We start from the raw sequence: 15198 nt of genomic DNA, 5'->3' as shown, positions 1-15198 counted from the left end.
GAAAGCAATCCGGCGGCGCATCATCTGCCTCCGACGATGGCAATTCAGGGAAAACATTAAAAATCTGGCCTGCCAAAGCTAAAGGCCGATCCGGCGGTTCTGGCGTTACGTTACGATGTGTCAAGAAATCTCGGCCGGCTGTCATTCGGTGTTCGTTTAGTCGATCATTTTTCTTCGTTCCCTAAATGGTCGCACATTAGAGGGCCTATTAAATGTCCATTTGTTTCGTGCGATCGTCCCGGTTTGGGTCGGGACAGCGATTGATCGTGTGTTTCGATTGGACTAAGAGTGTGTGACTGTGTTTTAAGACATTAAATTGATGCTAAAAGGGATAATAATTATCTACTCCAGTATGAGCGTAATTATAATGCAACAAATGTTATGTCAAACAGCGATGCGGTTTTCAAAAGACCATATTTTTTGGTAGATTTCATAAACGTATTTAGTGAAAAGGGATAGCAGTAAGTTTCTTGTATAGGTGTATTATGTACCGGTATAATATGAAAAAAAAATTGGGGGTGCCCATGGCGCAGCGGTAGCGCGAGGAAACACCACACCACAGGTGTGGGATCGAATCTCGAGTCTGGCACCCTCCGGTATTACGAACGGATGACCACCGATCTATAATATACCGTCTTTCGGTCACACAAACTCTCTTCGGAGAGAGGCCTTGTCCCACTAGGGGATGTCGTGCCACATAAAAAAACAAAAAAATGATATGAAATTTGGAACAGAAAATACAAATTTCAATTACCAAAATATGGTTAAAGCCAAAATCATTTTGAACACTACACAATTGTTTATTTTAGAAGACGGTGGCAATCGGCTCAAAACGGCTGTATTAAAAACCAGAAACGCCAAAAGATAGTCAACAAACATACTAAATAGTAGCCCTTTACAGATTTTAAAAATCTTTAAAAAAAATAACGAAATTATAACATGTGAAAAACAGTGGCCAAAAAGACAACTAAAAGTATTCGGGCAAAATTGCAAAGAATTATATTCTAGTGCTAAACATGTAGACTCTGAATCGGTTTTGTTTTCGTGTTCCTACGAAGTCATAATATTTTGTGGCGTTATAGTTGAAAGAAGACAAATTAACTTTAAAACATTACCTAACCAAATAACCCTAATTTCTGGCAAATAGTGATTTCTACTCAATATTTTCCCTTGTTTTATCCAAGAATTGAATCAGACACATAAACATCAATTCATAGGCGTAATATTCAACTTGTAGTTCTCTGCTCATAATAAGCTAGAGTACCATCCATAAATTAATAACGATTGGGTTTTCTACAATTTTCATCTTTTCCTCGAACACTCCAACGCAAACAAAGGGCACTTCCAAGGATCGTTGTAAGCACGGTCCACCCAATCAGCTCAACAAGTCTTCCGGCCACTTCTGCGGAGGGAAAACGCTGAAGAACTACACCTTGGCTTACAATTGGTCGAAATCGATGGATTAAGTGACCCACGGGTGGTAGTAGTGTGGTCAGGGAAGGAGGGGCTATTGAATCGGAATAAGAAAACAGTCCCTGGAAGACAGCTGGGGCGTTCAAATTACTAATTAAAAATTTATCCTTCACCAACAATACGCCGGCACCGGACACGATGTAAGCGAGTGTGGGATCGGAATCGCTATCGGATGTTTTTTTTCCCCATCCCCTCGGTTTAATGACTTTTCTTAGCTCATCACACATCCACCCACCCTGATTCCCCTCTTCCGCCCAGCTCGATTCCTATTTTCGAGCGCCAACCCTCGGCGGGGCCGGAAGATGATCGCGTTGAGGAGTCCGCTTGATTCAGTTTTATTTTCCTCTACAATTTGAAAAAAAAAACCACCATTCGTGAAAAGAAAACGCGCTGAACAGCGGAAGAGGGTTTGAACGAACCGAGAACCTCCCTGGTTGGTGTTAATGAGAAAGGATAGCTCGGAGGAAAACCCCTCTATAAATACGGAAATAGAAAAGCCAAGCGGAGGATTCGCTTTCGAGTGCGGACACGAACCGAACCGAAATGCAGCTGAATCAAAACCAATCAATCGAACCGGCTATCTCCTCGATTACGTGCCGATCGGGAAGGACCCGGGGCAGCACCTGGTGGAACTTCCTTGCCATTGTTTCTGCTCCCGCGACACGATATGCTCGATGGTCTCGACTGATTTGTATGTTTGTTTGTTTTTTTTCTTCTACCCTCTACTTCTACGAAACCATACGCTCAAGCGGCGGAATCGTGGTAGTAGGTTAGAAAAATGGCAAAACAATCGAGAACAAGTAGATTTTCATTATCTTCCCTCCACCTCCCCCCCGTCACCCAAGGGGGCAACCGCGTGTTAATGGGTCACCCGATTGTGCGATGCGGTATCATAGTGGAGTATCGAATTTCCAATTCCCGAGTTACAAAACCGGAGAACGGAATGCCAGGAAAAAGGGGAACCTAAACAAAACGGTGCAGGGAAAATTCAATTAAAAAAATGGCGCCACCGGTGACACCGTTCGGGTTCCGGCCGCCCGCGCCTCGCACCATCGCGTCATGCGTCGGATACCGTTCGCCGTCGAGTAATTTGTACCTTGTTGATCCAGCGGGTTTCGATTGCCAACGCGGAGGCCACACCCGCGGCCAGGTGAGGCAAGGGTTAAAGAATAATTGAAATCATTTCTGTCCTAACCCCTTCCTCTACCTGGATCCCCGTTGGAGTTGGGTGGATTGACTAATAGAAAAGAGTAAGGAGAGCTAATAAACGCCACTTACTTGTAGATGTGCTTCGGGTCCATCATGCTGCTCAGCAGAAAGGAGCTCATGCCGGAGGTGCCGGGCTTGGCGCTGAGATCTAGCGGCTGCTCGCCGGTCGCGCTGACCGTCCCGAGCTCGGACGCCATCTTGGCCGCCGTCGTCGGACTGATGGCGGCCGATGTCACGCCGGCTCCGGTCGCTGCGTCGACGGCCGTCGGCGACATCTGCGGCTGCAGCTGCGAATACCACAGGGAGGCTAGCCGGGAAAGGACAGATTAAGGGTTAGATCGAAGGTTGGTGGGACATATAGATATAGGTCGGTAACTCACGGTTGTAAAGCTGGGCAAGATTCGGCTGAAGACCCTGCAGCGAGGCGGCCGCAAGGTGCTGCGCCATGTAGGACTGCAGCGAGGGTAGGCTCTGGGAGGCACCGCTTTCGCGCAGCAGCGCGGCCAGCGATTTGGCCGACACTCCACCGCCGGCCCCCGCACTCAGCAGGCTGGCCAGCAGCTCCGGTTCGCTGCTTTCGCTCGTGTCGCTGTCCGACTCGGCCAGCGAAGTTGGAGCCTGCGGAAGGAAACAAACCACACGACAGGGGTTTAGCATATGGTTTAGAGAAGGGTCTGAGTCGGAGCTTACCCGTCGGCCAAGCAACCGTTCGGCCTCGGCCGGGGCCGGACCGGATTCGGGCACCAGCTCGCCGGCCTCGTTCACCGTCAGCAGCTTCCCGTCGACGCAGAAGTTGCACTTGTCCTGCGGCTTCCAGTCGACCGGGGTGACCGCTTCCGTCGGCGAGTCGGCCGGGGGCTGCCTGGCGCCCGGGACGCTGTCTTCCGCCGCCGGCACCACCACCAACCCGTTGCTGCGCGGCTGGATCGTGTTGTTGTTACTGCTAATGGTATTGTTGTTGTCCGCGCCGGTGGAGGCTACCTTTGGGACGATGTTAAACTTCAACGCGGCCGCCTCGGACAGCTGCGAGGGGCTGGCATCTTCCGTCTTAAAGAGCGCTCCTTTTTTGTCTACCGCCTCCGTGGAATTGTCTGCAATAAATGTAGATGTAGGGTGGAAGGTTTGTCAAACTCGTGGTGGTACTAGGTTTTCGAGTATTTTTGTTTGCCTTTTATTCCAGAAATACGAACATTTTTAAAGGGTATTCGGGAATATAATCTTTTGACTATCATTGAAATCATGGTTAAGTATTTTCGCTCTAATTTATTATCAAAGATCTAAAGTCAGATTCTTTTTTAAGTTAACAATAAGAGTGATTTTATGTATGAGAGTATTCCAAGTTTCACTTTACACTTATTGGCAACAACAAGGCTTCATCCACAATTGTAGATTGTAATATTGTGGAATACACTCCGCCCAGTTGTTACAAAACCGCTTTGATTTTCTTGAAAATAAAAAATATATTTGAAAATGAGCTCGCTCTGGAAAACTATTTGGAAAAATTTGCTTAAACAAGTATAGATAGTTGTACTGGATCATGACCCTCGAAAAATCGTTTGATTAATTCGTGTTTTTATAAACAAAGCAAACCTAGATTAAGATAAATAAAACAAGTATATCTGATGTCGGATTTGGCATCTGTGAGTAACGACACGATACGCACCTATCGGTTCTTGCTTGACGACGGACGAATTGTTCCGATCGGTGCCGGCAGCCTGCTCGCGTAGGACGGGACTGCTCGTGGCCTGCCCTTCCTGTCGGTCCGGTGTGTTGCTGGTCCTTTCGCCTGCTGGTTCCTCCGTCGACGGTAGGTCTCGCCTGGAAAGCCCGGGAGGTCCGGGCGATGTACCGTCGATGGCAGTCGCCGTACCGTTGTCGCTCGCGTGACAGTTTGTCACCGGTGTGATCGAGCGATCGCGACGTTGGGGCTCCGAGGAGCTCCCATCGTCCTTGCCGTGTCGCGGCGAGCTGGCATTCGCAGGCTCGGGTTGCGCGGACGGTAAGCAGTTGGTGTTAGCGGAGGGCGGACTGCTAGGATTGCTCGGGTGGACTATTTTTGTGTCGACTTCTACGTCTCCTTGGTGATAGTGGCCGTTGCGTACTGATGGAGGAAAAAAGAAAGCATGGAAATGTTAGGGTATGATTTGCGGTTGTTCCACCGAGAAATGGTGATTTGTCTATTGTCATTGGGTTATTTAAGAAGTCTATGAAAACGTGTTATTAGCGAAGATGCAAAGGAAGTAAAATAGTCTGTAAAACATCTAAAAAAATTAGGTTTTATGCATAAAAGCATTAGCAACGCTACACGTTTTTTAAACTAGCTGTCAATATGAGATCATCAAAGGATATCTAAGCTTTGTTGCCAGTTATAAGAAAGTATTTCTGCTTTTCATCCAAAGCTTAGTCAGTAGGTAGCTGATAGCTCCTATGAAATTAAACATAGTTCAGAATGAATCAAAATATAATAGAATTTGGATAGACATCTGTAAGCAAATTGATTTCAATTTGACAATTATGAATCTTCTACCCCTTTAGGGGTAAAATTCAACTACGACCTGCCGGTTCACTCTAATTACGAGGCCTGCGAACAATGCGGAGGACTTTAATATTACTGAACGCAAAGGGGAAGGGTACAAAAATGACCATGCTGGTTTTACCATAATAACAAAATATAAGAAAACGGGATAGGATTAAAAGATTTGCACTATAATAAGACAGAGATTTATCAGGATTTAGGTAGCATTGTAAAAGTCCATCTCTGATAAAAATGTGAGATATTATTTAGTTTGGCTTAGGCTAGCGTTCATCTGTTAAATAGCGGGTTTGTAAGGTTATAGAGAAATCAGTGGTATTTGGTATCAGCGCGATAAAGCAATATAGACCATAGTTTACCCTAGTACTCTTTGCAAATTAGCTTTAAAGCCATTAATTGACAAATGCTTTAGTATATCGAACCTTTTAACCTGTCCAAGTGCTTGAAATGTTTCATTCGTTGTCATGATGAGTAAGTAAGTCAATTTCAAGCAAGTAAGAATTTGACCATCGTGTTCATGAACTAATCGTCAGTGGATAGCGGAACAGAGTAAGCAGCTCACCTATGGCCGTCGCTGCGGTTGTGTTGGCAGCCGCCTGGGCAGCGGCGGGTGTCGTGAGGGCCGCCACGGCCGCGGCATTGGCGGCGGCCACGAAGGCGGCGGTCGGGCTGGTCTTCTGGTCGATCATGCCGCCGCCAGCGAGCGAAAGGGCTGCGGCAGCGGTCGTGGTGCCGGCGGAACTCATCAGCTGCCCGGGTCCCGCGGCGGCTACGGCGGCTGCTCCGGTGGACACGCCGGTCGTGCCGCTGAGCAGGTCGTCCTCGGTTGTGTTGGTCGTGCTGGTCTCGAGCAGGTTCAACTGTTGTCGCGTGATGACGTCCTGATAGTGTTTCCATTTCCTGCGTCCCATCAATTCTTCAGCGACACGTTCTAGTCCTGTGGAGGAGAGAGGGAGAGAAAGGGTATCATGTGTGGTTAATAAGCCGTCTCCATTGTCTTAAAAGCAAGTGGTGGTATAAGAGTATACGCTCGCTATGTACAAAAGTTAGTCGAAACATTACAGTACAAGAGTGAAATGTTAATGTTCAAGTGCAATCAAGTTAAACAGATTTTAATTGATACAAGTTGGACAAGATGTTCATTGATTCTCGGAATGCATAACCTTATTGATTACAATCCGCCTTGCCGTAACTGGACTACAAATCCCATGGAAAAGATTAATCTTGGATCAAAAAGAAAATGTCTTGAACGACAAGCCTCAGTTGCTTCGTGCTTTCTTAAGAAAAATTACAGGTCCAATCGGAGTAATGCAACGATGGAGAAGATGCTTTGTATTATCGTGATGTAATGAAATTCTAGAAAACATCCCTACATCAGCAATTACCGCCCGTCGAAGAAGCGAACCGATTTTCTAGTCTACCCCACAGAAGGGAAGATGTGGAACTTGGTAAAAAAAAACCCTGAAGTCTTATAAGCGGCCCCCTTGACCGCACCCATTCCCGCCCACCAGCCTACGTTTTGGCCATCGATGTTTCTGACTAATTACAAATCAGTTCCTGTCGTTGTTCGTTCCGTGCGCCTGCCTTCCTCCTTCCGATGGACATGCTAAAAAGCGATTGAAGTGCAGAAATGTACCGAGGGCGTTTCGGCGGGGGGAGCGGGGGTGAACTTTGCTAATCAATAATCATTTACCAGGACCTCCGCCCAGGGTGGACGCCGGGGGTGCCAAAGAGGTCGGTTTTGTGTCGACTAGTTTCCGTGGCGTGTAGATTTGGATTGTTTTTTCTTCCACAGTGTGTTTCAATGGCGCACCCCGAGTGAAGGTAATGGTTTAAAAGGGAGGTTAAAAACACTACCCACATTGACTAGGTAGAGCATTTTTTTTTCCCCCGCAGATGTAGTTAATGTTTCGTTCTCCAGTATTTTCCACAAGCGACAACGCTTGATGGCCTTATTTGGACTGGCGATGGGGGAATTAATGTAATGCTTTTTCCCTATGTTTCTATACCGTAATATGTTGTTTTCTCGATGCATTTTCTTCTTCTTCATTCTGTTTTTGTTTAGTTCTAGAAATCCTAGACCAAACCATACACTTTTCTACGCTCGCATCGAGCGAGTGTTTGTGTGAGTTTAGCCGCTGCTCTAGGGCTATCTATTCCTTGCCCCCGTCCGGTCGCGCAAGAAACGTGCCAACCCCTTGTAGCAGCACTCGCCCTGCTTGCCTTCGATCGCCCGGTTCGATCCTATTTTCAAATTTTAATTACTTTCCGTTTCCGCTTCAAAACGGCCTCCCCCTTGGGGCCTCCCGTATCCAACTGCTGCCGAAACGCTAGAACATCGAAGGTAAAGGCAAAGAATGTTGGACATCGAATGTGGAAAGCTTCGCGGAGGTGAGAAGGCGGTGGTGCAGGGGGTGCGAGAACCGCACGCAATTTTGACCCATTTAACCTATTCGGTTAAAACTGCGAAGTCTCTTTTAACCCCTTTTCTACGCGACGGACGAAAAGCCGAGGCCACTCAGGTTGGGTAACGCAATGTCCGGGCAGGTGGAGGTGGAAAGGATAATAATTAAGGAAACCCCTCCCTCCTTCTCTTCTTCCCTTTAGCCACGCACGCCACACATGCATCCAAGGTGCATTACTGTCGCTCCTTTCTGCGTGTTTCCACTTGGATCGATCGACGGAACGGGGAAGCTCGCGGTATAAAAACTCCACTATCGAATGGTTTTTCTTTCTTTTCTCTCGCTCTCTCTCTCTCTCTCTTTTGCTATGTTTGTAAAGGCTGTTTTTAGGCTGTTTAGGCTATTATTCAAATGCCTAGGGGTGGGTTTTCCTCCGCAGTTGGATACCTTGGGACCAAACAGATAGGGTTGGGCGCGTGCAGCCAACAACAACTACAACAAATTGTAACATTTCCACACCGGGCATCGTGGAAGGTGCGTAGGTTTGATTGGGGAAATGGTTGCAGAAAAATACAGTCGAACCTGCGTAACGCTTCCTGATTCTATTTTGTTTAAACATCATTTTACATGAACATCAAATGAATTAATGTTTGACATCTAAATTTCAATAAAACAAAATTAAAACTGAAATATTTAATCCAGTCCAAGCGTTTCCCCCCATCTGCATTGAATTTTTCATATTTCACATTTGTTATGTAAATTATGTAATTTGAAAATTTTAATGAAGAATTACTACTATTGATGTACTGTGTACTAAATATTAATTTAAATTAACTTCGAACACCTCAATTTTGGATTGATTCTTCAGATTTTAATTAAGAGACATTTTTTTAAATACCGTTTCGATTTCTTCCAATAAATTTCTTGTATCTACTTTTGTTCATATTTCTTCTTTATCCGATTGTTTTATTCTCTCATATAGTTTCCTACATAAACTTAATTGTATTGCCTACAGAAGCTGAGCAATTAGTTTATTTTGCATGAACTTAATGATGTTAAAAGAAAAAAAGCACAATAAAATAATAATTACTTGAGTTGGTTGAAGAGCATATTTGTTTTAAAAACCCAAATTTATAAAAGTGCTTTTTTGCCACACAAGTTAACATTTGGAGCAAAGCGAAAGGCAGAAATAAAATTAAAACTGTATATTTTGATAGCTAGATTGGATTACTTTTCTAGATTTTAAAATGTAATATTATAACAATGTTTCAAGGACAACATAAACATTGCTTTCTATTTGCGGGCTCGACCTCATCGAGGTTCTACTGTTTGTAGTAGAATAAAAAAATAATACGGGTGCTCACTAACGACCCGTACCCCGGTGGATTGCCGGTACACGCACCCTTGCGGCGCAGGAGTTAGGGATGGCGTTGGAGGCCACGAATGTAAGGAAAAAAGTTGCCGATTCTAAAACGGCCGACCACCAGCAGCACAAGAAGCCGAAGAAGAAGAAGGAGGAGGTAAAAACAGAAACCCATTTTCATCATCCTCGTGCGTGTGTGCATGTCATTTACGCGTGCCGCCCGCCTCCCACGACCACCCCGCCTCCCATTCCCGCTGCTTGGCCAGCAAAATTAGCAAAACTCCCCCCCCCTTCGAGTGACGAACCGCGGCCAGTTTCGGTGTGGAGTGCGGGAAATCCGCAGGGCAACGGAACCGATTGCGAATCCTTGCTCGGTTCCTTCGCCCGCCCGGTGGGGGGAAAGGGGGAACCGGCGGGACCGGGGGCTTCATTTATGCGTAACAAGCGCAAAGTGCGTTCGGGAGCGTACAACACTCACCCCCTTAGTCCCGTGACCCGTCCCCTCCTCCAAGGCGGAGGCCCTTGCGTTGCCAAACTTTCTTGCCGAACACCGCCCATTCCGGGCGCGCGTTGCTGCAGTGGCACTCTGCTGCAACGAGCGCGGTGCATCATCTCAACCTTGTCCCAAACCCCTTCCCCGGCCCCCTGTCACGGGTTGTCCCACCCGCACGGCGAGGGTTGGTATTTGCCGAATAATGCCTTACATCCCGGCCTGCGGTGTTTTGTGCTTCTCCGCGTAATTACGAGTGGTTCGGGTGGGAGCAGGGGAAACAGGGGGAAGCAGTGGGTGGGCATCGAACATGGCCGAGCACCGAAACTGGACCCTACGCACATACATAAGTAATAAATAGAAAATCGATAATGCATTTCATTATTTCAATATTAGTTTGCATTAAGTATTATTATTTCTGCCCCGAACCAAGACGCACTTTCTATCGCTTTCCCACACTCTGGGACTTGCTCCCTCACTCACACGGAGAGTGGCATGTTTTGGTCCACTTGAAGCTGGATAGCGGGCTCCTTATCTGGCAACCAATCGTCCCTTTCGCCAGGGACGACGCTGTGATGTGCACTATTTTGTAAAGGCGAACTCCTTGGCGAAACGTGCTTGAGGTTCGCGTGTGCGCACGTGTTGCGATGTGTGGGAGAAGGGGGCCAGGAGGGTGGAGGGCGGTTCGGTGGCCAGTAGGAATAGCAGCAACAGCAGCATCAGCAATTCCATCATCACCAAAAACAGAAACCGGAGTAAGACGTTCCTCCCGTTCGTCCAAGCCGAGCCGAACCTTCGCCTCTGCGCCAAATCCGTTGACCCCGGATGTGTCGCCTGCATTGTGCACTCGACGACCGACAAGCATGCATACACCCACCCACACCCACCAGGAGTTGGATGATGGTGCACTCCTTCCATTCAACCCCCTTTTCCCGACAGCTTCCACCCGGAGCCAAGCTTCTTCCGAAAATTGGAGAAAATGACCACGTATTTCTTCATCTTGCCATCGTCGACCACGGGCTCTTGTTCTCCTTCCCTCCCCCACCCAACCAGCGCTCCGGGGGTGAGGAGTTCGATTCTCGAAAATTGCATTTTCTGGCCACAACCCGAAGGTGCACACGGTCCTTTCCCCCGCCCAGCCCATGTTTGATCAAAATCCCCCTTTTCCATACGCACTGCACATACACACAAATATACAGCCACACAGCATGCCTTGTTCCGGCCATGGGACGCCTCGGTGTGCCGTCTTCGAGCACGAAGGCACTAAGGAAATTCAAATCTTCGATCTGATCCCAAATTTGCTACCAACAACGACCGAAGTGCCGGCGCAAGAATAAGAAGCCCGGTTCTTCTAATCTGCCGGAGCGGAAGGCTTCAGCAGCACATACACACACACACACATTGCTTCTAGTTCCTCCCCTCAACATCGTCCGGAAAAACCGCACACCCACGAGCGGGGGAGTGGATTAGTAGAGCGCAGGCGAACCCTGGCATCGGTCGGAGGCTTCGAAGAAAATTGCACCTCGTTGCGATCGGACGGAAAATCAAAGGACGGCGTTCGGGGATACGGCCTGAGCCTGGCCACATGCAACTGGCACCGTCGTCATCAGATGAAAGAAAAAGCAAGCACTGGTGGGGAGGAAAGGGGAGTGTGATGTGGAAGAGGGGTCCATATGTGCGTACCGAGAAGCAATGGGCCTTCTTCAAGGCTTCGAGTACGCATGAAAGGCAAGAAAATTGCCTCCCACCACAACGCCACACCACCCACCCACACCCGAGACCACCCCCCCCGTAGGCTTTACAATCTAATTTCGACTGGCCTCCTGCATTATTGATGCATCCCGAAATGCATCCGAAAATTCGTCCCCTTCTCTCCCACACACACACACACACACACACACTCACGAACGCATGCGGTTTCTAAGGATGCGGACAAGAAAGTCTTGCCGATATCTTGTTGTCTATGTGTTTGATACGCCGGATAGGATGAAAGTTTCTTCCCCGGAAGGAAAGGGTGTGGGGGGGGGGGGGGGGTGTAGCCGAGCAAGAAGAAAGTGGGTGGGGAGGGGGAGGAGACATTCGATGGGTTGCACTCGGGCGACACGTTGGTGTGTCGTTTCCGTACGTGCTCGAACGCACCTTGAAGAAAATTCCCAACCCCACACGCCCCGTGGCTATCTTTGTGTGTGCGTTTGTGTGTGTGTGCTCCTTTATTAGAGCGCCAGGAGGTGGTTGTTTTGGATGCTCCTTGCTCCATCCACACTTTTGCTCCGATCAACCCGTTCTTTTGGTCGGCCCGAATTGGAGATCGAAGAGCCTTGCCACGCACGATGGTTATGTCACTAGAGGTGACTTTGGTGATTTTAATTTGACTTCAAATTGATAACTGTTAAATAACTTTACCAGCTAATGTTGCCAGGTTTCAAAATGCTCATAAAATGGTTCTTATTTATTTCGAATTTGGAAATTGGAAAGCAATAACATTTTGTTAGTATAGTGTTTGGGAACTATCTTAGAAACTCAACTAAAAGGATAGTTGAGGTTCCTCGCTTATCGAAATTTCTTTTATGTTGAAATAGATTACTTATTTATGAAATTTTATTAAAAGCGCTCTAATTGTTGCCACTATTGTACCATTTCGGTCCTACAAAGCTGAGCGGTGAAATTTTTTACATGTATAAAAAGGATTTAAGGACGCACCATCGCTCTTTTTTCAACTAAGGAAAACAGTGAAAAGCCAGACACTTTTTTGGTAGAACGAACAACGACAAAGGATAAATAGTAAAATTAGTTCAAGGCAAGGAAAGCCGGTTGCCTTTCCTTCAATTCCGTTTAGAGCGCAGGTTCTTTTAGATATGTTTCAATTGGTAAACAGAAGACTTTTAATGTTTGTTTTTTGTAAATAAAATCAACTTCCGTAAGCTATTTTGAAATACTAATCGTAACAATATAATTAAAATACAAAATCCATGACAAATAGGCTGACGTCCACGGTTGTACCACTGTGCAATACCCGGGAAACCAGACCCGGACCAAAGGACGAACCGAAGAAACAACCGTCTTGGTGCAGTGGAAAGCGTCTTCGCCTCATCTACCGTGAGGGGGGTGGGGCTGGTGGGGAGGGTTTGCGAGGGTGGCATAAATAGGATGCAGTTTCCGAAATTGCCTCCAACAATGCCTCGGAACAAAGTCGCCAACCGTCTCGAAGTCTCGATGCCTTATCTCGGGCCGGTCCATTTTGCACGCACATTTTCGGTGCAACCGTCTCCCCGCCGACCCCCTTCCTCCTCCTACGCTTTCCCCTCCTCGTCTGTTTAGTGCATTGGTAACGCAAGTAAGCTTCGGTTCCTGAGCACCGAAAATCCTTATCATAAACATAATAACATGTTTACGTAGGTTTTACACACATGAATTGCGCCATAAATTATTCGGTAAAATCGAGCATCCCCTCTCATCCCTCTCCGCCTATAGGTGCATTCCAAGGAGCGTTTCAGAAGCATTGGCCCGAAGCGGCGAGAGAGAGACGGCGAAATTGGCGAAAAACGGAACACGTGTGTTTCGGTTATTCTTAGCTAGAAGGCCAGAAGGAAGCTGGAAAGGAATCGAACGGACGGCACGACAATGGGTCGGGGGGGGTTGTGGTTTGTTCCTCGATTGGGTCGAAGTTTGGTAAGGGGTTGACCCACCTCTCGCTTCCCCCCCTCCACTGCTCGCCATCGGATGTGGCTGCCGAATGATTGCATGTGTGTGACCGTTGTTCGATCGACGTGTTGGCCACTCCGAAAATGTGATTAGTTACTGGGAGGTGGACGGAGAGAGCGGGTGGTGTGTCATCGTGCTGGTGTAATCCTGTGTTGCTGGGAGTGGGTGTGAGTCAAACCTTTCCTTACGGCGCAACCTGTCCACGCCACGACCCGGTTGACCTTTCGTCATGTCTTCGTATCGAAGTGCATCTACGGGTGGAAAGGAACCCCCTCTACCTCCTTCCCGATGTCAACGTCTTTTTCAGAACGGACCATCTTGGGGCAGCTCCTCGGGCGGCTTCTTGTGTTTGTGAGCAAAATGTTGCAATTTTTGGCACCGACACCGAATGATCAACCCATTGCGAGGAAGGGTATGATAACGGGAGGGGGGGCGGCAAGGTGGAGAGCCCGATGTAATTGGAATTGGATTGCAGCCAGCACTCGATCGACAAAGGGGAAAGGGTAGCGATAGTGGAGCTACCGGAAGCAGAGCCGTGTAATGAAGTTTTACACCAAACGTTCCAGAAATCTTACCCTTCACAAATGGAGGCGATGGAGCTTGAATTTGTCAAGAGTGTCAACGGAGACTTGATGACTTGCGGTGCAACGACTCACCCAAGCCCCCTCGAGGGTGCCTCGATTGGAATATTTTGACAATAAATCGATTTTTGATATGAACGTTCCTTTCCTTTGGGACAATGGTCCAATTTTCAGCTGATGCCACCTGTACGACATCGAGTTACGTTATTTAGTCTGCATCTTACATGTAGTATTATGGCTCTGCAGGTTCCTAATTATTTAAATGTAATATCTCCAGTTTTAGAGAATTTTCCTTTAGGAAAACATTCAAACAAAATTCAGTGTTGTGCCATATGATTTTTTTTATGTGGCACGACATCCCCTAGTGGGACAAGGCCTCTCTCCGAAGAATGTTTCGGTGACCGAAAGACGGTATATTATGAATCTTTAAGTGAGATTAATTCATATGAATCTTTCAACTAAGATTCATTCAGTTTGATTCTTGATTCTTTTGGGACTTGAATCTTCAAATGTAGATGAATCTTATGAAATCTTAATAAATCTTCATGAATCTTTCATGGATCTTTCACGTAACTTGATGACTCTTTCATTGGCGTAGATCGTACGAACAAAATAAATGGGGGGGTCTTTCTATCCATTTTTTCATATGTCGCTTTATGCTCTTTTAACATAAGTTATAAATAAATAAATAAATATAATAAATATCAATTTCTTGAGGCGGTAGGGTCCTGTTTTTTCAAACGAATTCAATCCAAATATTGATCTATTGTTGTTTTCGTTATTCCTTTCGGTAAAGTACGTTACTGAAAATTGAGATCAATAATCACCAAACTAAAATGAACCGGTAGCCAAAAAAAACCATTAGTCATTGGTCAGAAAAAGCGGCGAGTGTTTTGAGCTGGGACATAATATGCTCAATATGTTGCAACGATGTCAATATTCCCTACGCCAAACAAACTTTTCATCGAATGTTAGCAAACATGGTATCTTGAAAACTCCTTTCGACAGCAACCCCTTCGTCGTCCGATCAAAGTGAAGAACACATGCACAAGTGTTTGCGAATGTGTGTGTGTGTGGTGTGTATGTGCATCGTATCGGCATTCCGAAATGCTGTACACTCAGCTCACATCCGCTCCGATCCGATATCCACTCGTCTTATTTGGTGCGTCTTGAACTTTACTCCCCCCTTTTGGCCGGTCAGCTCCTCAATAGTCTTGGTCACAAACGATGCAGTATTTTAAATTTTGCCCGGGCCAAACTCGGTCCGGAAGCGACTGCGGAGGGACGGTGAGTGGCGGGGGGCGCTTTCTTCACGTGCATGGTGCAAATTTTAGGCCTCAAACCACATTTGCATCTTGCGTTTGGCATTTCGAACGCATTTTAATGGAGTTTCTTGGTCGTCCGGAGGATATACCCGTGCGCCCGTAGCGTAGGTCGAATGAACA

At 46.9% G+C, this 15198-nt stretch overlaps 1 protein-coding gene across 1 annotated transcript in view; it reads right to left on the bottom strand.

Moving 5' to 3' along the window:
* The window catches only part of LOC131284747 (mushroom body large-type Kenyon cell-specific protein 1), an 82971-nt gene that overhangs the window by 19953 nt on the left and 47820 nt on the right, over window positions 1–15198 (bottom strand). Inside the window, exons 2-6 of the mRNA XM_058313607.1 lie at window positions 5778–6152; window positions 4346–4783; window positions 3373–3773; window positions 3063–3300; window positions 2752–2989 (exon numbers count right to left, since the gene is read on the bottom strand). Coding sequence (XP_058169590.1) covers window positions 2752–2989; window positions 3063–3300; window positions 3373–3773; window positions 4346–4783; window positions 5778–6152 — 1690 coding nt within the window. The remainder of the gene's footprint in view (window positions 1–2751; window positions 2990–3062; window positions 3301–3372; window positions 3774–4345; window positions 4784–5777; window positions 6153–15198) is intronic.

Source organism: Anopheles ziemanni, chromosome 3 (genome assembly GCF_943734765.1).
Source record: "Anopheles ziemanni chromosome 3, idAnoZiCoDA_A2_x.2, whole genome shotgun sequence".
NCBI lineage: Eukaryota > Metazoa > Arthropoda > Insecta > Diptera > Culicidae > Anopheles > Anopheles ziemanni.
The sequence above is the reverse complement of the archived record's forward strand: the minus strand, read 5'-3'. Positions and strand labels throughout refer to the sequence as shown.